The sequence below is a fragment of the Cottoperca gobio genome, chromosome 3 (assembly GCF_900634415.1).
Source record: "Cottoperca gobio chromosome 3, fCotGob3.1, whole genome shotgun sequence".
NCBI classification, from domain to species: Eukaryota; Metazoa; Chordata; class Actinopteri; order Perciformes; family Bovichtidae; genus Cottoperca; species Cottoperca gobio.
The window spans coordinates 23,011,095-23,038,205 of NC_041357.1; the positions used below are offsets into that span (position 1 = coordinate 23,011,095).

At 39.9% G+C, this 27,111-nt stretch overlaps 1 protein-coding gene across 1 annotated transcript in view; it reads left to right on the top strand.

Annotated features, from left to right (window-relative positions):
- myom2b (myomesin 2b) overlaps positions 1-25,438 on the top strand; it is a 31,675-nt gene extending 6,237 nt beyond the window's left edge. Inside the window, exons 3-39 of the mRNA XM_029462231.1 lie at positions 1,831-1,888; positions 2,091-2,245; positions 2,492-2,578; positions 4,859-4,947; positions 5,889-5,939; positions 6,107-6,271; positions 6,670-6,831; positions 6,987-7,128; positions 7,363-7,562; positions 8,090-8,143; positions 8,292-8,419; positions 9,051-9,234; positions 9,351-9,525; positions 9,620-9,741; positions 9,841-10,028; positions 10,459-10,585; positions 10,797-10,975; positions 12,260-12,374; positions 12,628-12,790; positions 12,905-13,011; positions 13,993-14,037; positions 14,413-14,549; positions 14,767-14,911; positions 15,503-15,565; positions 15,975-16,042; positions 16,846-16,959; positions 17,246-17,333; positions 17,980-18,018; positions 18,936-19,041; positions 19,759-19,825; positions 20,152-20,248; positions 20,934-20,970; positions 22,166-22,188; positions 22,378-22,433; positions 22,896-22,985; positions 24,458-24,583; positions 24,887-25,438. Coding sequence (XP_029318091.1) covers positions 1,831-1,888; positions 2,091-2,245; positions 2,492-2,578; positions 4,859-4,947; positions 5,889-5,939; positions 6,107-6,271; positions 6,670-6,831; positions 6,987-7,128; positions 7,363-7,562; positions 8,090-8,143; positions 8,292-8,419; positions 9,051-9,234; positions 9,351-9,525; positions 9,620-9,741; positions 9,841-10,028; positions 10,459-10,585; positions 10,797-10,975; positions 12,260-12,374; positions 12,628-12,790; positions 12,905-13,011; positions 13,993-14,037; positions 14,413-14,549; positions 14,767-14,911; positions 15,503-15,565; positions 15,975-16,042; positions 16,846-16,959; positions 17,246-17,333; positions 17,980-18,018; positions 18,936-19,041; positions 19,759-19,825; positions 20,152-20,248; positions 20,934-20,970; positions 22,166-22,188; positions 22,378-22,433; positions 22,896-22,985; positions 24,458-24,583; positions 24,887-25,090 — 4,156 coding nt within the window. The 3' untranslated portion in view covers positions 25,091-25,438. The remainder of the gene's footprint in view (positions 1-1,830; positions 1,889-2,090; positions 2,246-2,491; positions 2,579-4,858; positions 4,948-5,888; positions 5,940-6,106; positions 6,272-6,669; positions 6,832-6,986; positions 7,129-7,362; positions 7,563-8,089; positions 8,144-8,291; positions 8,420-9,050; positions 9,235-9,350; positions 9,526-9,619; positions 9,742-9,840; positions 10,029-10,458; positions 10,586-10,796; positions 10,976-12,259; positions 12,375-12,627; positions 12,791-12,904; positions 13,012-13,992; positions 14,038-14,412; positions 14,550-14,766; positions 14,912-15,502; positions 15,566-15,974; positions 16,043-16,845; positions 16,960-17,245; positions 17,334-17,979; positions 18,019-18,935; positions 19,042-19,758; positions 19,826-20,151; positions 20,249-20,933; positions 20,971-22,165; positions 22,189-22,377; positions 22,434-22,895; positions 22,986-24,457; positions 24,584-24,886) is intronic.
- The last annotated feature ends 1,673 nt before the right edge of the window (positions 25,439-27,111 follow it).

The following is a 27,111-nucleotide window of genomic DNA, read 5'->3' on the forward strand; positions in this document are numbered from 1 at the left end:
TTTCACTCATGTAGTAGTGCTCGTATAGAGCTGATTTCCCTAACCAATGCTCATATCTTTTGTATCAAACTCAAGTAAGTATGAAGCTTGTGTGTGTAATGTGACCTCAACAATGACTAACTGATGAAATATAAGTAAACTATTGTATGATAAAAACATTATTCCTCTACAGACTAAACAACAACTTCAGCACATTTAAATAAGATATTTGTTCTCCTGCTTCAAATATGATCTTTCTTTGGTGACAAAGCATTTTTCCCCCTAGGTCGATCCACTCGTTTTTAGAGCAACACACTAAAATTTTAGTTACTTGTTTCGCCAATTTGGATGAACCCACAAATCCCACAGGCTGCGTTAATGGTCATCACACCCCGACCTGACATCCCATTGCAACACTTTTAGTCATCCCCTCTCTTAAAATGCAACATGGCTCCTCCAGCCTCGGTCTCATCACAATGGTCCCCAGTCCAACCGCTACGTCTGTTCCTGCCAGCTCTCAGGATCCCCTGACTTTCTGGAGGGCACTCGCCTCTATTTTGGCCTAAAGGCTTTATGAACAACAGTGATGAAACACATAGACTGAGAGCCTCCCACAGCTGGCTGCATCTCTCCTGCTGATAATCTGCAGCCCTCAGGCACAGGCCTGTTGCCAGCTTCAGTGGCATAGTCTGCTGAATATGGAATGTGGTTATGCGCAAAGCGATTGTGTATAGCAGCAAAAAACCAGGAGGATGTTGTGAATAATATTGTCCTCGTTTTAAAAAGCTGTCAGCCACAATGGTTCATGACAAAAATGGCAGTTGTTGTTGTTCAAGAGGCTCAGCTTACAAACGGAGACTATATTAATTTGTCTGTTAAAAATGTATTTGTAGAGATTCTGAAGGCTTGGTCATAATATTTCATGCTCAGTTGAGTGCACTGGCAGAACATTATAATCACATGTAAAGCTGAAGACGCTCTGAAGCTCAGACTGCCATGTCGTGAACACAGATGTTTAACAGTAAGACGAAATCCTGTAATGCACTTTCGTAAAAAAGCTTTATGTTTTCGGTGCTCAGCGGCTCTCTGATATCAACCTTCCTAAGACATTTTCGTTAAGTTGGTGTCTCTTCAGTCAGGGAGGCTTTACTTCTCTGTCCCTACTGTGGAAAGGTTTCGGAAGTCATCCTGCAATCTTTGCCTGAACCAGTTTCCTTTGTCCTTATATATCCTTTGGTCTTATATTGGTGTCATGGCGGGGATTAAAAGCACCGGGCTTCACTCCCTTAAGATTTGAATGCTTGTCTGAGGGAAAAACAACAAATCTAATTTGTGATTCGAATACAGTAACCACAGGCACAGCAGTCCATGTCCCAGCAAGTACTAGGTGGGATTGGTAGATCAGTACTTATGGTTGTTTATGGAATTATGGTTGTAAAAAAACCTCTTACGTATTTTCATAGAATATGAAACGGCAAGAAATTATGTGGAATCACATTACAAGCCCTGTCAAGCACTGGATCCAGACTGTTGCACATGTCAAAACTAACCCACAGCACTAAAGCTACTTTGGAGGCTTGTTTTTTGGGCTGGCAGGCGCTGGAAATAAGTGAACAGTCAACCAGCCCCATTCTCATACACATAGTTATTGTTTTTAAACCAGTGCTACTTAATCTAAATGTTATTTGGGCAGAGATGCACCCTTATATGGGGCTAATGTCACCTATTAAATATTATAAACAGTAGGTACAATGTTCAAAATCACATTATATATTAAAGAACTTACTGAATTATCAGACTGCATAAGGAAAACATTGATTGTTATTAAAATAACCTACTGTTTGTCTTCAGTTCTACGGCGATGGAGGAAAGATATGAGCATAAAACACAAGCTCGCATCCAGGAAGTGGTAAGAATCTATGAACTTTCCCTATCCAGACTTGCATTTAAACATTGGATGAAAATTGTGTGAAACGTTTGTGTGGAGCTTAATGATGTGTCTTTGTTATAATATGGTAAAGTAAAAGGATAATAAGACAATATGGAGAGTGTATGAGTCAAAGGTGTATATTAGTTATTCATCTATTGGTGATTCTTGTTTCTCCGTCTAGGTAAGTTCAAAGATGTCGGACAAATATGTGCGTGAGGAGCATATGATCAGGGGGCCAACGTTCATGGTCAGACTCAGATCCCACACCGTGTACGAAAATACTCCAATCAAACTCTTCTGTACTGTGGAGGGATTCCCCACGCCTCTTGTAAAATGGTGAGTAAGAAAACCAGTTTTTCTTTTAACATGGTAAACTAATACTAAAACTGACTTTCTATTGTTTTACCGTCACTCACCCATACACTATTTCATGAGGATAGGTTGGCTGGCACATCTCTTTCTTTTCTTTTGTAGATATAATAGTGATGTGATAGTGATGTTACGAAAGTTGCTGCTAAAATGTAGTGTATTATGGTTCCACATGTCTTGATGCCGGTGAGCGGTAATTTTCCTCTATTTCAGGTATAAAGATGGCGTGATCCTGGGCATGTCCTCTGGACGCTACCTGATTGAAGCTAGAGGTGGAATGCATACTCTGGAGATCCCAAGGTGCAATAAAAAAAGACTTTACGGTTATTTAAAATGTCCCATGTGCAGGTTTTAGTGCTACATAGCTCGTGAGAACAGTTGTCTAATGTCTTCTGTGCCTCTGGAGCGAGCTCTGTAAAGTCAAAATTCAAACATTTAAGAGAAAAACTGTCACGTAATCTGCAGATATTGAAAGATGAGGACGTCTATCGGGCAGAAAAGGTCTCATTTGTCATTTAATTTTTTATATCCCTCAACTTTATGCAAGTGCAATACTGAATCACTGGAGTCTAAACATTCTAATAACTTAGGAAATGCATTTCATATGCTGTTTCATTTTTGTGAGAAACTGTGTTTCATACTTACTTTAACTAATCTCATCTATTTAATGGGTTTGTAATTCATGACTCACTGCAACTCGTAACGATTCATGACACTGACACCGATCACCTATCCCGAGACTACATATTGAATCTTCAGAAACTCTTTCTCGTCAGTCCCATCAGGGTCGCCACACATGTTCAGACTACAGTAATAACGTCAGAGTCAGCTGACTGACTCGCTCCAGTCTTAGGAAGCTCAGCTGTTCGACTGCTGACCTCAGTGCTACGTGATCCTGCAGGATTCTTTCAGTCATCACTCTCTCCTTGGATCCAGTCACCTTTAGCTCCTTCTGTCTGTTACTTAAGCACAGTTCAGCCAACAGCAATTACTACTTGTAGAATAATAATCCTCCCTAAGTGGTCTAAAAGTGGTCTAAAACTCACAAGACTGTTAGATAGATTACCATTTACACTGAAAGCTATGTGTTCATTGCAGTTTGTCCTCATTTTAAGCCCGGCTCATGTTAGAGAGAAAATGAAGAATCCTTACCCCCCAAATTCTCAGTCCTAGAGAGATACATTACACCATGGCATTCCTGTACCTCCCTGCCACACACACACACACACACACACACACACACACACACACACACACACACACACACACACACACACACACACACACACACACACACACTTGCAACAGTGCAAACATTTCTGTGTATTTGAAGGATTTACTGAATGTTATTATGATTCAAAACAGAATACATTTGCTGCTCTCCCTCAGCTCCCTGATGCAACTCTCAGTATTCACTTCTGCCAATAATGTCAGACTCATCTCCTTAGTTTTACACCAGCCTACGCATTCTGCACAGGCGGAAATTCCCATGTTAGCTGATACTGCTGTAATGTGAGGTCGTGGACAAGTTGGTGAGAAGAGCATATGAAGAGAAACAGAAACAGAGAGGGACAGAAAGATGAAGAGACTAAAGGATAAAATATAGAATGAAACAAGTAAGAGATTGAACTCAGAGGTTGAGGATGATCTTCAAGTCATGAATGCATGGCATGCAATGATAGTGAGACCAAGACTTTGACAGCCTTAGCAGATCTCTTGTGCCTCTAGTCTTTCTCTCTACATCTCTCCAACACATCTCTCTAACAAGCCTGTAAATGTAGTTTTCAATGTTGGCACCATCTGAGAACAGAACTTGATTGTCTAGATCAGAAGCTTCTGCTATTTGTTTGCTTGGATTGTCAAACACCAGTGACCATATGGCTCTCGAGGGAACAAAAGTAGCAACATGTCATGTAATTATGATTTGGAGGAAGCATGCAAATCCTAAGGGACACAGAAAGTGATGTACTACATCCTGCAACTCTATCACAGTATGCATTTTGCAGCTTAATAAGCATCTTTGTGAAAATGTCCCTGAAATGTAAACAATTCTGAATGAAATGCACCTATCCACAAAGAACACAGGATTATGTGACAGTTTTGTGGCACTGTCTCTAAGTATTATGTCTAATGCCAAGTCTTGTCCAAGCATCTATCCAACCTGGCAATGTTCTAGATCCTACTGTATGTGCGAACAGGGCTTTACTCAATCTGTACTGTGCCCACTCAGCTGCTGATTATTCCTGATAACATAACGCATTCATGAGGGATCTTTTGCTCATTTGGTGCATTAGTTTCATACACCTTGTAAAAGCAAATCCCCTACTGGCACTAGTTCTGTGGTTTACAGTCAGTCCTGTTGGAGCAGATCCGTGTGGATATACAGTTCAACGAGTATGTAGGCATTTTCCATGTTTTTACAGATGAGAGTAAACATTACTTAAGACTCATAAACACCCGATGAACCTTGCTAGGATAAAACCTCACGGATGGTGTCATTCTAAAAAATACAATGATAGTCTATGTGAATCCTGATAGGTATATTGATTTGGAAACTTGTGTTTTATTGTGCATTTATAGATGCTCAACTGATGATACCGCCCAGTACACTACTATGGCTTGTAACAGCCATGGACAGGCCTCTAGTCAGGCCTCCGTCATTGTCAAGAGTAAGTCCTTCTATCTGATTACCCTGTGTCTGATGTTGTCGTGTGATGTTAATCATACAGTCAAACTAGAACATGCTGACTGGCAGGTCGAAAGCTTTCAAGTCAGATTTGTCAAGTTCTGGCTTTCAATACCAATTGCAAGTGGATATCAGTGGGTTCTATAAAAGGGTTGAAATATCTAAAGTTGGGGTCTTAAAAAAGACATCCAGTTATTAGATGTCACATGTTTTCAGTGCACTATGGCAGCTCTTAACCCTTAACTCAAGCTTAGTCGTTAAAGGGGACATGTTATTTTCGTTTTCCACTACATACTTGTATTTTGGGTTTCTACTAAATCATGTTGTCATATACTTGCAGCCTCTGTCTGAAAAAGTCTCTTTAATGAAAAAGCCAAATTATGGCGCACTTTTACAAAGGTAGTTGCCAAGCCGTAGGTGGAGATACACAGATGGGGGGGGCGGTATATTCTAAGGAGCCTGCATGTAACATAGGAAGGGGAGACAAATCTGAATGGCTTGTTGAATCCCATGTTTTCTGACAGCCCACACACAAATGTCCAGTTTGCGGGTTGGAAGGCACTCCAGATACCTTTTCCATAATATGTCTCCTTAAACTAACATACAATTATTTTTGTGACACAATACATTAATTGATGAAGAGGTGCAGGTACAACTCTGACAGAGCTGAAGCTATTTAATATCCGTTATTTCAATAACACTTCTAACATCTCTATAGATTGTTCAATCCACAATAACTGGAGTTTCATAAATAATCCACTTGTCTTTACATTTAGCTGAGTCACTGTAGGCTGTTAGTTTTCCATTACTACCATACCGTTACCATCTGTCTGCTTTTCACCAATTTCTTTGCCTTTATTATTACAACTGGATGCTGCTAATAATGATACACGACTGGTGTATTTGTTTGTTTTTATCATGTAGGGTTCAGGCAGGAGGAGGAGTCCTGTCCATATGCATGGTTGCCTTTCACAGGTAAGCATCATAATTACCTCCAGCTCCCTCTAAACATGACCGGACTCTTTGCAAAGTAGTGTGTGAAGAAGCAAGCTGTTACCAGCGGCCCCACTGATCCCATCTCTCTCTCTCTCTCTCTCTCTCTCTCTCTCTCTCTCTGTTTCTTCCTTTACCCAATCCCTCAGCTGGCATGCTTCCCAAGATCCAATACACTAAAATCAACATTACTTTTCTGGAGAAGTTTGGGCCGGTGTTTGCCATTGAGGGAGACTCTACCAGTCTGACTGCCACCTGCCACCTGAACCCCAACCTGGCCAACCTGCAGCCTGAGGCACAGTGGTATAGAGATGGTAATTGTTACAAAATATCTTTTTATGACAAAGTAATTACACTTTAATTGCTGGTAATATATACTGCCTGCCACTGCGACTACCAGACCCAATCTAGTCGACATGCAGAAAGAGTTCATCACGGAGACTATTTTCATTGCTAATTAATAATAGTTAAAGTAGTTAAATAGACAAGCGCTTTTATTTAATGTGTGTGTCTGTAGACGTTACATAAAAAGGTACCATGTGGGATAAAAGCTCATTTTAATAGGTTCATCTTTTTTATATTAAAAATCATGATATGCGGTCAAACCTCATGCATAATGTATAGAAACATATTTCTACATCAATTAGGGATGGAGGTTTCTAAGAATTATGCAGAAAGGGACACTGAATTCATGATCCTGTCTCATTTCCAGACACGCGTCTGTCTGACTCTAAATGGGTGAAGATCAACACCGGCAGAGGAGTCACCACCTTGACTATTCCCAACCTCTTCAAAGATGATGAAGGCCTCTACACAATACGCATGGTCACTAAAGGAGGCACCGCAGAACACAGTGCATTTGTCTCCGTCTCAGGTACAATAGGCTCATACTGGGGTTTTATTTTATTGTTATTGATTGTTGTTACGATGCAACTTAGTTGACAGAACTCATACTAGACTTATGTGTATAAGTCTAGTTTTCTTATAATATATGATTATTAAAATGTCACTGTGTCACTTCCTGTGTAGATGGTCCTCCTCCAGTCGCCGGCGCTCCTGGTGCTCCGATGGACATTAAGATCCACGATGCCAACAGGGACTATGTCATTGTGTCATGGAAGCCCCCAAATACCACCACAGAGGGACCGATCCTGGGATACTTTGTGGACAAGTAGGAGTTACTGATATAAACACTATAACTAGATAAACTGAGCAACATAAAGACTGATTACTGGACGTCATCACATAGAGTTTGCTTGACTATCTGCACAAGTGAAGGGGTTATTGTCTGTAGGTACAGGGAATCCTTACGTTTGCTTTACACTGAACAATTGTTCTGTGCTTCTTCATTCATGTTCACTTCTAATGTTAAACTCCTTTTCTCTTTTACCTGTCTCTTTTGTAGGTGTGAGGTTGGAACCGAAAACTGGACCCAATGCAATGATCACCCCATAAAGATTTGTAAATACCCAGTGCCCGGGCTGTTTGAAGGGCACTCCTACTACTTCAGAGTCAGAGCCGTCAACTCAAAAGGAATCAGCAAAGCATCCCGCATGTCTGATCCTATCGCAGCGCTGGACCCCACTGAGTTTGAGAGGCTCCACGGTGGGTTTAACTGAGACTTCTTTAGAGACATTTCATCTCTGCTTTTCATATTACATCATTTGAAGAAATGTGTCCTGTAGTCGCTGTCATGCCAAATGTTGCTGCAGTTTTGGTATCTTTGGATGGACTGACTGTAGATGATCACAGTTATGTTGCTGTTCTAATGTCGTTGTCATTTTGCTCACTATAAATTCAGGTAGATCATTTTTTATTTGTATGTTTTTAAGAGTTGCATATTGCTGAATTTATTCCTTGTATGAAAATGTTGCTTCACTTCAAACTGCTTTATTGCACTGCTACATTTAAGTTGATGTTTGAATGATGTGCTCTTCCTTGGTCAATGCAGTCTTCAAAATGACTAGTCCATCGCTCATCTAGATCGAAAACTGACATATAAGTTTATCATATAATGTGATGAGCAATACTTACTTTCCAGTATGCAATTTTACAAAAAGAACAATACATAAGCACTGTAACTTCAACATGAACATAACGCAGAATGGTAACAAAGTTGTTTTGTCCTGTAGCTAAAAAACTTGGAGGAAAACTGGATGTTGTGTCTTACCATGATGAAGTTGAAGGTGAGTTTTTACTGAATTTGACGCATATCTGTATGCATTATTGTAATATCTATAATGTCCTTCTACTATATTTCTGCACAGAGTAGGAGGAAACCAGTGGGTGTCTCACAGTGTGTATGTTTACTTTATCATCTGTGTTTCTTTGTAGCTGAGGGAAAGCCCCCAGGTGCTCCGTCAGGAATGTACGCATCAGAAACCGACAGAACATACGTTGTTCTGAGCTGGAAAGCCCCTGCATATTCCAGCAAGGCTCCCATGTGGTACTACATAGAAAAGGTAACAAACTAGTGCTTCATGTGTACCTAAAGCAACCAATGCTGCTTTAGGTACACACTACCTTGCCGGAACTGCACGTTCTTCTGTGTTTGAAAGCCCCTTCCTGCTCCAATAAAGCTGCAATGTAGGTCAAAATCAAGAGGTAAAAGGTCGCCGTTGCATTTACGTGGTTGTGTGCGTACATTTGTTGTACACCTCTTTCTCTTAGGAAGTCTGGGGGTGGATTGAGAAACAGGATTACTTAGTCACAGGCACATTAGAATGGTTTGAATAAGTGCATTAAATGCGTGGATGACTACAAAGTTAGTACACTGCAATATTTGATCCAACAATATTCCTTCATCTCTAAAGTTGACTTTTGTGTCAAACACCTCAATGTTGGTGTCAAAGAAACAACCATATAACTAATGCTGTAAAGACAGGATGCACTACTAGTTCTTCTATTCTGCAGAATACGAACGTTTCAACAGTTGTTTTGGTGCAGATTCATGATCGACTGCACTGAATCAGACTATTGTGAACTGACTAGATTAATCTAAACAATTATTAAAGATCCTAATAAACTCATTGTGAATGTGACTGTATAGTAACAGCAGGTGTGATTTCTCTGTCTCTCTCTCTCTCCCCACAGTCCCTGGCAAACAGTGGTGTGTGGCAGCGTGTTAACACTCAGGTTCCAATTCGATCTCCCCGTTATGCCGTCTTTGACTTGTCAGAGGGCAAACAATATCAATTTAGAGTTTTGTCTGCCAATATCTATGGAGCCAGCGAGCCATCAGAGCCAACTGGACCTATCGAGACCCAGGAACTGAAAGGTCCGTTTCTGTCCATTCCTACACCAGTGGAAAACATCCACACTGCTGTTGTGTTTATGATGATTAATTATCATTGATTGTACATTTTTACACTTGCTATTTTTTGTCGTCCTCAGGTGTGCCATCTGCTCCCGGTCAAGTGATTTCTACCAGGGAAACAAACTCCTCTGTCCTCATCCAGTGGGCTCCTCCAAAGGAACCCAACAATCTGATTGGCTACTACATCGACCAGTGTGTGAAGGGCTCCAAAGACTGGACCTCGGCCAATCACAAACCTCACAAGAACACCAAGTAGGTTTTCAAACAATCAGAAAGCGTGTCTTTCTTTAATTGTTGGTTATATCGTACGAAAGCGATGCTCAAGCTTGTGTTTCTGTTTCTGAAGGTTTGTGGTTAGTGGTCTGACAAAAGGAGAAACCTACGTGTTCCGTGTGCAGGCCATCAACGAGCTGGGTCTTAGTGATGAATCCCAGGAGTCCGCACCTCTGACTGTTAAGGCTGCCCTCAGTCAGTATTGGCATTTTTTGATCATTACTGATAATGATGATGGTTGTGAAGTATAATTACCGTAATTATAAGCATTAAACTTCAGTACTGCCTTTTCAGCCAATCCCTCTGCTCCTTACGACATTGCATTGCTGAGCTGTGACGGCCAATCAATGGTTCTGAACTGGAAGAAACCAATTCATTCTGGAGGAACAAGCATCAAGGACTATTATGTGGACAAAAGACGTAGCGGAACAACCATGTGGAGAGAGATTCACATCCCACCAATCACAGAAAGACTTTATAAGGTACAATAATGTCTGTGTTTACGCTCATCTAACTATAAGATATATAACTGATGACCCCTGACTAAGTGTCATATTTTATGGATATTTTATATAACATTCATTGCATAACAATAACAGTACAGAACTGATCAACTGTACAATTAACCCAAATAGTGAACGCTAAAACTGTTTGTGTAAAACAAGTGATTTGGATGAATTTGAGACGATTATTTCCTGTTAATATTGCATCATGAGTTTCCCCAAAGCTTAAGTCACATACATACTTTTTTTAAACTATAGTTTAGTTTTCCACATGCTAAGAAAAGTATCTGGGTCAGTTTAGATTACTGGATAAGCAGTGATTGATTACAACTAGGAAGTGGCTTTGCCCATTTTGTTTAGGATAAGGATGATTGGCATGTTAATAACCATGGTAACATTTTATTGACAGGTGGAGAGCTTGACGGAGGGAGCAGTCTATCAGTTCCAGGTGTATGCAGCCAACCTGGCTGGCCTCGGACCAGCTGCCAAAACTTCAGCCGACTTCAGCTGTGAGGCCTGGACTATGCCGGAGCCCGGTTAGTACATGTCACCTTCTGACTGACTTAGTCACCGTCAAACTTTGAAAAACACGAAGCCTATACAAGTTTACGACAATCATTCAGGTCCAACAAATAGCTTTGAGGATTAGGAGGTAGAGAGTGAATGTTGGCCTTGAAACTGTCCACACAAATAGAAATGTAAATGTGGGTTTGTGTCTCATCTCCTCTCGTTCCGTGTGTCCTTCAGGCCCTGGCTATGACCTGACTTTCAGTGAAGTGAGAGATAATTCATTGGTGGTTGAGTGGAAAAAGCCTGTCTATACTGGTTCTGGACCAATCACAGGTTATCATATTGAGTATGCTAAGGAGGGCACTTCTGAGTGGACCACAGCCAATGAGACGGCTGTCAGTCACCGCTTCCTCAAGGTGAGAGCATCTTTGATATGTACGGTTCTTATGGTTCATTTATTTGAGGGTTACCAGAATTATTATTAATCTGAAATCCTTTCATATATTATCTTAACACAGTTGCAGTTTGAGATAAAAAGCTATGTAGAGCTGAAATAAGTTGATTCATTAATTAGTTGATAATTCATCAATTAACCAATTTTGATAATTGATAGATCGTCTTTTTTTCTTCTAAAAACATTTTGGTCAGTTTGGGGCTTTAAGTAATTGCGATGATTTTGTAGACTAACAATTATTTGCCAGAATAGTGTTAAAAATCACAGAGCGTATAACTTTATTTAACTTTGTAGAACTTAACTGTGTAAAGATATATTGTGGAGAAAGTGGCTGCTGATGTTTAATGTCAGCACTGCTATTGGCTCCTGTTATATATATAATATAGTCAAACTTCCATACATTACATTTGAGCCTTCTGTAACAGCCTATAGCAGTGGTCCCCCCTCTTCAAGTCTCTTCTATACAATATATACAGTAGGGGGTCCCTGCACCACGCTACACCAGTTTGGCTTATAGTGTTCATTTCACCCTATTGGTCAATGCAGTGATACACTTATTTTAAACTGTGTGACACTGACATCTAGTGGAAAAAGTAAACAGTTACTGGCTGAGCTAAACTAAGACTTGTTGTGTTGTAGAATGAAAAGTTGTATTAATTGTGATTTATCTCATATGTGACACGGGCAAGTCAGTCAACTTATAAACATCATATGTATTTGGTTACTGTGTAATGCAAAGAATATTTACCGGCTTAGCAAAACATGGGTTGCAAAACAGTACAGATTAATTTGTATATTATATATCTAATTATTTACTGCTGCTGTCATCTACTATCTCATCTGCCAAATAAGTTACGTCAGAAATATACAACCGTTTTTGATGATATTCAAAAACATTAATGTTTCTTTTTACATTGTATTTATTTAGAACATGTAACAAATGAGTAATGAAAAACAAGAATAACTAATTAAATGAAATTATAGTCCTACTCCTCCATAACTCAAACAATTAACTCAATATTTATCATATACTATACTCATAAACTACCCCAATGCTATTATTTTCAACCCAAATATCTAGCCATTGTCAATCAGATATAACTTAAACAATTGCCTCACTTTCATCCTACAAATGTCAGTTATTGTATCTGTCAAATTTGCCCAAACTAATGATCCATGTAAAAAATATCAAATCTGAACTCCCTTCACCAACACTAGGTTGTTTTCTTGTCTGTTTGTTTCCTAGGTAACATGCCTGGAGGAGGGCACTAGCTACGTGTTAAGAGTGCGTGCGGTTAACGCTGCAGGAGTGGGTATGGCCTCCATGGCCGCTGATCCTGTGACTGCCAAGGCTGTGAAAGGTAACATTTATTCACCAACAGTAGGAGATTGCATCGCATCATAGTCAACACATGGCTCTGCTGTGTTGGAAAAGAGCACTTCTTTGAAAGCGCTGGAGGCGAGATGGAAGTAGGGAGAGGAGCAGACAGTTATAATAAAAAATCACTGAAAGGAAAATATCGACAGACAATTCCTTCTAAAACTTTTTTTTGAGCCTGAAATGCATTTTTAAAAAGATGACTGTGTGTGTGTGTTCGTCTCTGTGTATTCAAGGCTCCCAGGAGGTATCCTGTGTTGTGGATGAGAAGTCAGGGGACATTGTTCTGGCATTTGAGTCCTGCCAAATAAACGAGGCATCTCAGTTCACCTGGAAGAAAGATTATAAAGAAATTACAGATTTCTCCAAAGGACTAGTGATTAAGACCGAAGGCAGCCAGTAAGAACACACACACACACACACACACACACACACACACACACACACACACACACATTGTAGAAAATGCATTTTAATGTGCATCATCTGTCACTCTCTTGCCCTGCATCGTAGTTCTAAGCTGATCTTCACAAACGCGGATAAAGAGGACTTTGGGACGTACTCTGTTTGTGTCAGCAACACAGAGGGAGTTTCATCCAGCTATACCATCTCTACTGAAGGTAGGATTTACCAATCGATGTGTGAGTGTGGCCAAACTCTGGCTTTCAAAATGTACAGAAATCCAATACTCAAAAATCTCTTTGCAACCTAACTCTGAATATATTATGTGTCCGTTATTTACCGCAGAGATCGACAGGTTATTTATTCCTGTTGACATACTGCAATTTTAATTGTTGCTATTATTATCCCCATCATCTCGTCAGCATTACATCCAATATGTGTTTCCTCCATCTGTTAAAGTATTGCATGCAAATATCTTTCATGCCTTGATCATTGAAGAGCTGTCCTGCACCACCCGCACATCAAAACTACACTATTTATCGAAGAACTCAGGCGATGTGTAGGATGAAATAAAGATGAAAGCAGTGAGACAGTGTTTAAAAACGATCGCACTGGCATGTAGGCAACAAACAATTTCATTACACGTGTGATGAATACAAGCAGAGCACATTGATTTCTTTAAGCTTGGGGCAGTGTGTGTGTTTTAAAACCATGTCTTCATAGCAAAAGGCTTTCTGCCAGGGAATTTCACAATGTTTTTCTTGCTATTGCACCACGACGCTACTAGGCTATACTTTTATTATTCAGTGCGCCTTACACTGATTGCTTCCCATTCGGCCTACAGTTTTTTTCAGCCTAACTTAATAATTTCCAATTAAACAAATACAAGGATTGATTTCTCTCACCTATATCAAAAGGTACTTGAGAGGGCGCCAATAACCAGCCACAATCATATCCATAATGTATAGTCTTCCCTCCGGCTGTATTTGCTTCAGTCTTTAAGACTTTGTGCGTTTATCTGCCTCTTCCTATTAAACACAATTACAGTAGTGACTTCTCCAACACCAGACGTGGTACTTGACACACCCTTCAAGGAGCATGATGAAATTAAATCTATGTACAAAGTGTAAGATGCATTTTAATTGCTTGTTTAGGCCCATAGTTGCATGAAATGAATAAGCTGTCTCTTTATGTTTCAGAGTTGGCAAAGATGCTGGCACTCAGCTATGATATTAGACACCCAAGTAGGTACCTCTGGCTGACTCTTTCAATCTCTCATAATCTTTCTCTTTGTCCTCTCTTTTCCTTTGCTGCATCTAATCCGTTTTACCCACTCTCTCCATTTATCACTTTCTCCCTTTCACACCTTCATTTTGCTTTGTTCTGACTCTCTTTGAACCTTATCCATTTCTTTCTTCTTTTCCGAGCGCATTTCTCTTTTTATTTGATCCAAAAAGTCTTACCTGCTTTTGCATCACCTGCTTCACCACTGTTCACCTCACCTGTACTTCTGCCTCTCTTTCTTCACCTCTCCTCTCCCTAATAAAAGTAACAGCATTTTTAGTTTAGTTATTAGTGCATGAACCTGTAACCTTCCTTACACATCTTCTCTTCTCTAGTCATCCCGCTGAAATCCGAGTTGGCCTATAAGATTTTGGAGAGAGGCAGAATGAGGTTCTGGTTGCAGGCAGAAGCGATATCTTCTCATGTCACCTACAAATTCTTTGCCAACAACAAGGAACTCTCTGGAGCTGATGTAAGATACACTGTAGTTTAAGGCATGGACACACACTAGGCAGAAATGGAAAAAAATGACTTCAAGCCGAAATAATTGTCTGTCTTTCCTCGGTGTGCATGTCCATGACTCGGTCAGCTGCATGATGCAATGAGTCACAGGAAAAATAAATATATTCACAAAAGTCTTCTGAGTGTATTATGGCCTTTTATACACCACTAACTCTATTTTTCTGCAGCCCAACAAGATGGGTCATGATGTCTCTACAGGTATCATTGAGTTCATCATGGACCATTTCACTGAGGAAAACGAGGGGACATTTACCTGCCAGATCACAGATGGAGGAGGCAAAGGACAGAGCTCACTGGTTCTGATTGGAGATGGTAAGAGAGGCCAGGTCTGATTTCTCACTACCAGCATCACCACCGTCTTTCTAAACTGGACACACCACGTACAAACAACCCTCCTACAACTAACTCAGATCTACCACCTAAAAAACAGGGATCAGTGGACAATAACATGTTTTCCATGTTTCACAGTGGTAATTATCCGCAACTGTTTTTGAACCACTGTAGCTGCGGATGTAGGATGTTGTTTCTACCTGTGTAAAATGGTTTTATCATTTTCAAATCCTTATTTTCCTCCTAATCAGTGGATATGCTGGCACGCCTCAGTCAGAATGAACTTAGTCTACTGAGACACATGTAGTATAAAGTACATACTGTCTGTGCTCCACTTACTGCATCTCTAGCAGAAGAGACTACATTATGGAAATGTATTCAGTTGTATAGGTGGTTTATGTATGCGTGTTATTTTATATATGAAGGACACGCAGAGATTTATGAAGTGATGATTTCACATTCATACAGAGGACTATTAGCTAGCTAATGCACTGACGGAATCTATAGCAACTACTGGCAACACTTTGATCTTCTAATTATCCTTTGTTTATGTGTATCTGTATGTACACACAGCTTTCAAAGCAGCGCTGGCTGAGGCTGAGTACCAAAGGAGAGAGTACATCAGAGTCAAGGAGGGTAAGAAATACAAAACATCTGCTCTTAAGCTTGTACGAGCATCTACTATACATAGAGACCAGCTCACCACTATGTTGCCTGGGAGACAACTAATCTAATTATAAGTGTACAGAAAAGAGAAAGTCCTGCATTACTTTAAGTGGGAGCTGAAACCTTTAAACTCAAAATGGACCCATTTGAAATGGCTAGATGCATGACGAAGAAAGTCCCACATTTAGAAATGTTTAGAACGGCTGTGATGGGGGCAAGTATAGATTCCATAGAGGTATTTTTGCATTAAGCATTTTAACACCATAGTTATGCATATGGCAGGTTGTAGAGCTCATTCTGTACAAGCAAGGTCCACAAGTTATTAGGGTTAAGCTCATGTCTTCTCTGGGCCTTTCTCTCCTGCCTTCATCCCCCACAGGTCCCCACTTCAGTGAGTTCCTGACACTTCTGGTTGGAGAAGACTGCTCTGTCACTATAATCTGCAAGGTAAACACAGCCAAACTCAGCAATTAATATTTACGCTTCAAACAAATGGGAATCTGTGTTATGACGAGGTCCAGATTGATAACAAGCAGAATTACACTGTCAGGGTTTTGTTTTGGCTTTGTTAGCATGAAGCACATAATTAAGACAATTTTGAAATGAAAGTATTATTTATATCTCTGGAGACAGTCTGAAGACAACATCAGTTTAATCTGTTTGTCAGTTTTGTGCATTTTGAATAATGTAGAAAACAACAACAGACATTAAATGAAGTGGAGTGAAAGTTCTGACTGTTCGCAGCAGCTTCTTTCTTTTCAACCACTTTGCAGAGATTGGCTTCATTTGTAGTTGGTGTCAGTGATAGGTTAGAGTAAAATGTATTTATGAAAAATAACTGCAGGCCAAAGTTCTCTTGAGGGAAAGAGTGGATTTTTGAATCTGTGAGATGGGGTGATGGTGCAGCGATATGAGATAACTCACCACATGAACTGAACTTTGCACACATCACTGACTTGTTGAATTTGCATCTGGTAATGAGTTATAAAAGCTGAGATATGCTGCATTAATGGCAATGCTAACGGTTTTATCTAAAGTGGAACTGTATACTCACATCTCAAGGGTTAAACAGCCCTGGTTGTCATGAAAAGAATGGGGGTAACTTTTTTAGACTGGGTCCATCTGAGACTTTATTGGTGCCGTTGGGATTTGATGATCTGCTATACAGAAGATGTAAAAGAAGCAAAAACCTCCTTTGTAATGATAATTATGTTTTAATAATATGTGTGATTATGTTTTTTTCATGGCAGGTTGCTAACTTGAAGAAGGAATCAGCGTTCCACTGGTATAAAGAAGACACAGAGATCATCCCGGATGTGAAGCCTGACCTGGGATCAGGAGTCTGTAAACTGCCAATTCAACTGGTAATTTCACTCTTAAACCTGAAGCCGTGTACAGTACTATTGTTTCTATGCGTGGTTATACATGCACAAAGGATGTAGTGCAGTGGCCGTACCAAGTCAAGGCATGGCTGCTATATTTTGTGCAGTGATTTGGGTAAAAACATGTTGCAATGCTACACAACTCAGTGTTTCTCTGAGGATCCAAAAACACGTACTCACAATGTGTTCAGATTTTGAAATCAACAAATCTGTGTCCTTTCAATCCCTTAAAACATGTTATGTGTTTCCTCTTGTGTGCCTTCTCTAGTTTTCCCTGAAGTCAGCAGGAGTTTATAAAGCCACCATCAGTGATGACAGAGGAAAAGATATGAGCCAAATTGACATCTCTGGAAAAGGTAAACATATCTGTCTTATTTCATTTATCTTGCTGATTAATTAGGGGAGTAATTCACTGACTTGCCAGCCGGCTGGTTTTCTAACTGAGCATGAACTGAAAAAGAGCCTGATGCTCATTAAAAAAGTGGGAGACAGGAAAAAAATATCCAATATGATCCAAATGTATACACTATATCTGTATATGGCAATCTCATGAATTTTTTAAACCCCCAACAAACTCCAACTTTGTTTTTCAAACTTCTTTTTTAAAGAATTTAATGTATTTATTTCTGTAAAAATCCATTTGAATGTTCCCGTAAAAGTTTGTGTGAATTAAACTTCAGATGGTTCTTGTGTAAGTTTTGATAGCAGAATTAAATATGACAGTTCCTCTTTTATCCCGTCTGTATTAGAGGTTAGTAAGGATTGAATCAGACTTAAGGGAGAGATGAGCTGACAGATACAGCTCCTCACAACTTTTTGCAATTTTATTTAAGTTGGGATGCCACCAAAGAATAGGAATATTCAGTTAATTGGTTAATAATGGTAACAGGGATTCTGATTCAAGGAAACACCTTTCATTTAAACTTTTTCCTTACTGAGCTTTTAATGCAGCCACCAGAGGGCATCTTTCCCTGACCCCGTGTTTTTCTGCCTCTCTTCCAGTCTTTGAAGACGCCATAAACAAGATCAGCCAACTGGCTGGTGGGTATCTGCCTTTTACACACACACACACACACACACACACACACACACACGCACAGAGGTAAATACAAACACATCGATTATCTCAATAACACATATCCTTATTAAAACACAATACTAAACATCATCATCATCTTCATCAAGTGCAAATGATCTTAACACGAAACAATCGCACCATAATGATAAGAGATTTAGTAGATCTGTCACCAGGGCTGATACATTTCTGTTTTTAAAACCCCACTGCTACACACACACACACACTTATCAACGTGTAGCAGAAGTTGCAATGCTGGAAGCATTTGGCCATCATGTGGTGAAATCACTTTAAAATTCCACTGCGCTGTCACAGTGACAGTGTGAAGGAGCATCTTACTCCTATTTTAAGAGACAGTCACTTGACAGCTCTGCAGCAACTGTTACAGCAGTGGTTGCAGAGGAGAAAAGGGTTCATTACTGTGATAATGGGAAACCATGGTGATGTGACCAGGTGGATGACACACTTGTACACTTGTAATGTGCAGGGAGAAAAGTCCCACTCAGACATAGTGTAGTATAAAACTCCCTTTTAGGTATGACAGTTATTTGTTTTTTAGTTATTAAATCTGCTGATGTTTGGAGTGTTTTATTGAATGCAGCATACAAACGATTTGCACTCTACAATCTGCACTCTGCTTCATTAGTACAATTCTGCTCTCCAAGCCGGATAAAGGAAACATAAAATGGGAAGTCTTAAAATAGATACTTTAAATGGCTGCAGATGGAAGTTTGATTTTATGTGATCAATTCCGAACAATAAAGTGCATCGTGTGACAGCCGCGGAGAGCCAGGTTATCCAACAGCAGATGGGAAATATGTATCTGATTGTTATTTCAAACGTGCCCCTCCACAACCTCTATCACCTCCATCACCTCCTCTAGGCGCCAGTGCAGCAGAGCTGGTGATTAACTGCACAGCAACAGGCATTCAGCTGCAGTGTCACATGAAGTATTACACCTCAGAGATGAACATCGCCTGGTGTCATGGGTAAGAAATTATATTTAGTATTCACACTAATAGCACTACAATATCAGCAACTATTACGATTACTAAGGGGAAAAAGAAAGAAGAAAACTCTGACAGTAGTATTTGTATTCAGAGCAGAGTATTCTTTTAAGTCCGTCTATAAACATGCTGACCACAAACACATTATTTTGGCCTTTCTCTCAAGTTAAACTGCCCAGAGTGGCAAAAACAATAAGCAACATAATAAAACGTGTGATGGATGTTGGAAAATGTTTTCATTATCCTGGTTATTGCAGTAAAATGAACCTGTTTTGTGACAAAATCCCACCCCTATAATTTTTCATAAAGAAGCAAGGTTAAAAGCACTCTGCCGTACCCTGGAGATTATTAAATGTGGAGGGAGGGGAAATAGAGTGAGAGGGTGGACAGAAAGAAATAGACAAGATAGAAAACAATGACAAAAGACAAAGAGGGAGAGAGAAAGGTGGCGGCGTAGTAGAGGCATTTGTTATTTAATTATTGAAATAACTAAAATATTGGATTTGAACCTTTCCCCGTTCTTTCTGTGAGTGTGTGTGAGAGAGCGACAGATAGCAGGAGAGAAATTGTTATCCCTATGCGTAACATTAGGCAGGCATGTAAACATGATTTTCCATTATCTCCGCAACAGCTTCACCTACTCACAACAAACACTACACGTCCACACACACACACTAACATCTCCTCTCCTCTCCTCAGTGAGACTAAACTCTCCCACAGTGACAAGATTGTGATTGGAGGAACCCCTGCTATGGCAACCGTGGAGGTATTACCGTCTCCTGCACAATGCTGAACAGTATATGCCTCTTAGGTACATGGCTAATTTTATGACAATAAATTCCGTCAGGCAGTGGCACTGTTGCTTCAAAGTCCTCAGAGAGCCTTTGTAGAGGTGACACCTCACCAGCTTTGAGTCAAATTAGATAATCTAACGTTAATTAACTTAAAAACAGCGTATCTTCCTTTTGCTTTTTGTCAGAGAGCTTTATAATTGTAATTACCCAGTAGATCTTTTTTAAACCATGAATTAAAGTAGTAATAAGCAGCCGGACAATGATTAGTTGATGGGTTTGTTAATTGTTTGATTCACAGGTGATTGAGCCAATGGAGAAGGATAAAGGAACGTACTCCATCGTAATCACCAACCCTGAAAACGCACACAAGCGCACACTGGACCTCAGTGGTGACGGTCAGTACCTTCTCTCTCTCTCAGCGTCTCTCACTCTTTTATTGATAGCACGGTACAAATGGGGCTGGAAACAACAGTCACTTGTTTTTATGGAGCTCTTGGCTTCAGTCTGTGGTTGAAGACTTTGAAGTGATACTCCAACCATAGTCTATCTTTTGAGTATCACGCACTCGTCCCCGTAGGACTTGAGAATCGGCTGTAAAAGAAATTGCAGCTCGCGTTCACTAAAAACTGAATCTGTATTGAATTCATGATGGTTACAATAGTTTACAAAGGGGACAGGTTTTCTGGGAGGCAAAGTATCAAGATATCCAAAGAAACGCTTTTAATAACCTCTCCTAAAGCTTTATAGTCAACCTCTCCTCTGTCCTTTCATTATGCTCAGTATGTTCCGAACAGTAATATCTTTGACAAATGCTGAATTGGATGTTGCATTATTCCCCATCTCAAGTTCTGAAGTGTTGCCAAAAGTAGTGCATTTATATTTTTTAACAAATATGTTAGTTTAACCGACGACGTATTGCAGCCGAGCACTGCTGCGCTTGTTCATGAAGGAGCAAGCAACCTTTTAAGCTGGGGTTTCGAAAATGTTATACTCAAAAGGCAGATCTTTTGTGGAGTATCACTTGTGTGACAATTAGTGTCGTTAACAGTGACACTGAAATTCTGTTTTTGTCTTTTATAGTGTTTGAGAAAGCCTTCGCTGAGTTCCAGAAACTCAAGTAAGACGACTCTCTTAAATCTGTTTCTTGATTTGAGCCTTTCTGTCTCATGAGGAATCACCTTTTTCTTCACACTTGAACTTACACCGATTCATCTGTGCACGTTTGACACCTGGTAGCTAAAAGTACTGATAATGGTTTCCCAGGATACTTTGTGTTCATATACTGAAAACCATATTATTCATCCTTGTTTAAAAAAAAAGATGCAAAGCACAATATCTGAGGTTTTGACTGAGTGGTTTTGCTTTTAAATATAATTACAGTATACACTGCGACTGTTGAAATGTTCAGCTTTTAGATTTATTTATTATATACTTTTCTGTGCAAGAGAGCTCACATTTGATGTATTTAACGCTAAAAAATATAAAAGTGAATATAAAAGAAAAACAGTATTGCAGTCTGAAAAAGTCCAGAATATTATAATTTGAGCTAAAAATCAATTTTAAAAATAGAAGTAGTCAGGTAGCAGATATCCTTTTGGGTCCTTTGGCTAATTGGGCCAAAGTGAAACCCCACACACAGAATTTTGCAAATCCATTTAGAAAAATCAATTCAAACTCCAAACACTAAACACTGCATGCAGAGTGGAAACTGTCCAATTCCCTTTTCTAATTAACATTCAAAGAGAGACATTTAAGCACAAGATTTGACAAACCCATTGAAACAAGTGACACCCTGTTGCCCTTTTGATTGAGCATCAATATGCCGAGAGGAGAGCAGAGTTCCCCTCACCATCTGGTCCTGTGGCTGACCTCTGGTCCTCCCATGCTGCTCCGACAGCCCTCACCCAGTGATTACAAAGAAATATCATTTTTCCCGTGGAAAAGATTCTGTTAAGTCCCTGGGTAAACTGCAGTATTATGTGCTTTGGCTCTAAACCCAGACTACCTTGTGGAAAACCATCTGACCACTGCGACTGACCCAAAAATGGAACAGACATAATGTTTGTAGTCAGTGAGCAGAGCCAGGTCGTGGACACGTACCATAAACAAACTAGGCTGTACTTCACAATACAGACATTATATACTACTCATGAGAAATATTATTTGCTGGTTGTTTTATTTTGAAAGACAAATGAATACTGAGAGATACATTTTAGGTTTCTACAGTGTAGAACTCAATACTGTGTGTGATAAATGTTCTGCTGTATGAGAGCGAGAGACAGATCTCTAACTTGATGTTCTGTGTGTTTCAGGGCTGAGGCCTACGCTGAGAAGAGTGAGTTCATCCTTCCTTTCTTCTTGTTTCACTCACTTCTATAGTTACTTCATCATTGTTCACACATTGTCGCAACAAAAGCATAAAGCTACTGATTGTTTAGTCTTGTAGCAGAAGGTTAAGACCCAAACTTCATCAATATAATACGCAATAGGAATGATTGGTAATATTAGCAATGGTTTGTTTCAGACCGTGGTAAGGTGGTGGGAGGACTGCCTGATGTGGTCACCATTATGGAAAAGAAGGTAAGTGTCTAAGTGTATATTAGGGCTGCATACATGCCACGTGTGATAATGATATTACTTGCGGTTAATAAACTCATTTTGCCCGATCCCGGGTCTCGTACCCATACATTGTTGATAAAAAAGTTTTTGCAACTTAGAAAGTGTTGCACCTGTTTAATGAAATACCTGTGCAAAGTGTTCTTTCAGATATTAACGCGTTAGTTCGGCCTTTCTGCTGCTTTTTAGTACTTTGCTAAAATACAACAAATTTAATATTGAACTGAACGCAAAATGCACCAATAAAAGAATGATAGTTACATTTTAAAGTGCCGTTTTCTACTAACTATGTCTTTCATGATGTGTTTATCTCGAAGGTTGATACCATGATGGCGATAGAAAAAAATTAATTGTGCAGCCCTAATATGTGTATATGTGATTTTAGTCTTAATTTGTGCTAAGAAGTCTTCTTTGTTCCTCCTGTAGACCCTGAGTTTAACATGTACAGTGTGTGGGGAGCCCAAGCCTCAGGTCTCATGGTTGAAGAATGGAGCAGATGTGGAACCTGACGATCAGGTAAATGTTTCAGCAACACTAACAGAAAGAAGCCCTTCACACAGCGCCTCGCTCTTTTCTTTGGTTCATTCCCGCCACACGCTGCAGCCGACTCTATACCCAGCGAAACAAAGGCCATCTACTTGCTTTTGGGGAAGACTTCAGCACTAGTTACAAATCCTCACTGGAGGGATCTGCATACTTTAGGTGAGGTCAGCATTATCAGAACACTCCTGGATCAGTAATGGAACAAATCTGCCTCTCATAACTCATTGACCTACTTGCCAACCAGTATAAGTCTACAGCCTATCCCCAGTCAGTGGAAGCTCTTTCAACAGCATCAGCATCCTGCAGCTCCTTATGGCTTTGAAGATTTAAGTTTGAGAAACCGCGGTCCAGGTGGAATATGTGTTGAAGTTTGCCCTCTTCTTTATTCATTCCCTCACCTGCTAATAATCCGTCTAAAACAAGAACTGATGTCCTTGGTGATGTGTTTTCCAAACCTCGAGAGTGCGTCCTCGCTATCTCGTTACCGCAGAGGATACTGAAGATATTAACAGAAAAACAAACAACAGGAATATATACAGATCCAGAGAATATTGCACTGATACTCAGACTGTAAAACTATACATACTTAAAAAGAGACGTGCTGGAGCAGGTGGTGAATACCAGAAATGAATAATTTAACATTTTGTCAAAAAAACAATCATAATTAACTAATATCATGATTTTATTATGTAGCACCTACCTTTCATCAGTCAAAGACAGAGACTAGCAGCCCACAGATAAGCTTGCATTGGTCCAATACATTAATGCAATTATCCAAGACCATATAACATGTTAATTAGAAAGGCCATCAATTGAAAACTTCGGGGGTTTTTTTAGGTCCATTTCATTTTTAGGCCAGTACAGCTTTTAATTTTTCAAAATTAAAGCCAAGTGTTTCTCTTAATAGGAATGTAATTAGCCTGCTACAAGTTCCACTCCATAAAAATGTGCTAATGCTCAGACCTTGCAAATGAGTGGGCAGGTACTGTATGAGACGCAAATTAGAATACTTTATTCTCGCCAGCATTGCTCACATGGTGCAAGTGAGAATAACACAAAAACTCTATCTTGTCTCAGGGGTCTGAAGAAAAAGTGCACTTCAACTCTTGAAGGCTTGAACATCAATAGTTTGTTTTTGTTGTCTCAAGAAGTACGAATGGAATATGTTTTTATTGTCATTTAATCCAATCATATTATGGTTCGGATGATTAGAATAGACAATAAACTGCATTCAGATTATTAGTCCTCACGTCCGCCAAGTCCATCTAGCAGTGCTTAGCGTTTGCTATAGCGAGGTCATAATCAAAGCTCATGCTGCTGCTCTGGGAAAAAGATAAATCGATTTTTAAATCAAACTTAAAGTGACAGGCATTTTAAATGTTAAATCAAGCTAAACTCTCTGTTCTGGCTTTCTCACTTCTTTAACCTTTGATTTTGTATTTCAGTACGTGGTCTCCCTGGACCAGGGCAGGTTTGCCAGTCTGACGATCAAAGGTGTTTCCATGGAGGATTCTGGCAGATATACCATGATTGTCCAGAACAAATACGGAGGAGAGTCTGTGGATATAGTGGTGAGTGTCTCTGCTGTGTACCACAAATTACTGGAGTCGGGGATTTTTTTTCTTTTGGACCATCTGCGGCACAAATCTCGTCAGGACACGAGATATTTTGTGATCACAGGTGCAGAGAGGATATTTGACCTTTGTGATTCTTGTCTGACCCTGATTTGACAGTTTTAACATGAAGAATTAATGCAAAACCCTGACCTATTCCTTACTTAAGACTCATTAATGGTGTAGCTCTGTAGAGGAAGTGCATGTGTGAGAAATGTTTACAAAATACTTACATTATGTCTCATCGGTCTCTCTCTCCAGGTCAGTGTGTACCGTCACGGAGAGAACATCCCAGAGGCAAAACCAACTCTGACCCCCAAAACAATGATCCCTCCTAAACTCCCCATTGAGATCCCTCAGCCCAAGACCCAGCCTGCTTCTAGCCCCGCCCCCTCCACTCCTAGCCCCGCTCCTCCTAAAGTAGGAAGAGGAGTGAAGAGTCCCACTCCCACTAGGAGGAAGTAGAAAGCGTGACAAATGAGAGAAGAAACATATTCACACAGTGGTGCAAATGTAAAGCACACAAGCTTTCATTGGTGTTCTCTATCTGGACAAATATTTAAAGCCTTCGATGAAATGGAGCGAACACAATTGGTGTTGAGTCCTGATAGCTGAAGTAATAATTGTTAAAGTAAGAAAAAGAAAAGTACTACTGTGATATCCCTGTATAAAAACAAAACAAAAACACTGAAATGAATAAAATATAGAATTAGTTTATATCTGGATGCGACTTAATTAGAAACCTAATTTAATTGAAATGACCTGAAATAAAACTTGAATAAAGCTGGAATTTCATTAAAATAATTGCTGGAAGAAGACTGAAATGCGTTTTTTTTTAAATTGGAGCTGGAATGAGAGTGAAGCAGAACAGCCCTGTGTACAAATGAAACGATAAAAACCTAATGTTGATCTGGCTAAAATAAAGCACAGCATAATTAAACAGACATATTATAGAGTGTCGGTCACCACCATGCTTCAGCCCCTTAGAGCTCACTGTCTCAAACAACGTATCGCATAACTTGATGCTTTAGGAATAGCTTTGATATGACCTCATCAGTGTCTTGCTGAAAAGACATTTTTCACCAACGCCTGCATGTTTGATGGTGCGCAACATATTGTGCTTTATGAGGCCCTTGGCAGAATGTCTTAATTCCCCCTCACACACCCTCACTAAAACTACCACCACCCTTTGAAGATGAGGCCAAGTCAAGTCGTGGTCCTGTGGAGAGAGATCAATGGTTTGGCTCGGTCTCACATTCATGAGACGTGTTTTATATATGAAAGATTTCATTTACATGTTTCAGAAAAGATCTCCTATAATGCTTTCTGCAGGATGTTGATGCACAAAACAACACAGGCTTAGTATCCAACGAGATGAATGTTAAAAACACTATTTAGTTTTTAACTTTCACAAAGTACATGTTAACACAGGTGCAGAGAGAAGTAGGTTGGAGCGTTCAAAGCCATCATTATTCTCCCACATCGTTCAACTGATGACTGCAAATATATAACACTGTCCTACTTAACATCACCATGGTGAGATGTTGGACATGCTGAAGATCAGCTGGCAGTGAATCACCACTTAGTAAAGCAGAGCCGTGGAGCAGGACTGTCACACCAACACCAACACTGAAGACTTGTCTTAATATTGACTCTGACATTTCTAGAAAATCAACATGTGTTCTACCTTACAGCTAAATATAAATTATGTACAGTCCTCCAGGTCATCAACCAACAGCCATGCAGTCAGTCAGATTTAAAGTGCAGGAAGTACTGATGGCAGAGCTGATGAAAAGATGGCTGATGAGATTTGTGGTTCATTAAACTGATGGGAGGAGATGAGCAGACGGAGAGGAAAGGGGAAAGGGGGAGGGGAGGAGGCTAACTTCATTGTTTCTGTGTTTGCTGTTGCTAATAAAAGAAAGAGATTACACTTTGCTGAGCCTGTTTATTCATTCTGTCAGAGAGAAAGAGACGGATGGTGAGAGAGCTGGAGTAATGGAGAGACTGGAAGAGAGAAAGTGACACTGAGATTGCTGTAGTTTTGTGTTAGTTGCTGCTGATGTGTCTGTTCTGGTGCTATGAGACGAGTCTCGTCAAGCTTGTTATCAAGTTGAGAATGAGTTGATTGATTGAACGAAACTCAAAGAGATACATTAAGAGGCGTGTGTGTAGTTGTGCGTGTGTAGTTGCGTGCACGTTATTTTTGATATTGCTACTGTTGCCGTGTTTTTGGACGTGAAGACAAATCTCATGTCATAAATTGTGTGTGTAAGTGTGAAAGAAAAAGTTAGAAACAGACCGAGACAAAGTGCGTGTGAGATACGGACGTAGATAATTCAGTGTTGCGTGGCAATAAAGGACTTGTGAAGTGTTACAGAGACTTGTGTGTATTAGAGAGAGCGGGAGGGAAAGAGACACCCAGATCTGAATCATTTTTGATGTTTCGCTGATCATCTGCTGTGAGATCATTTTCCTGACTTTTT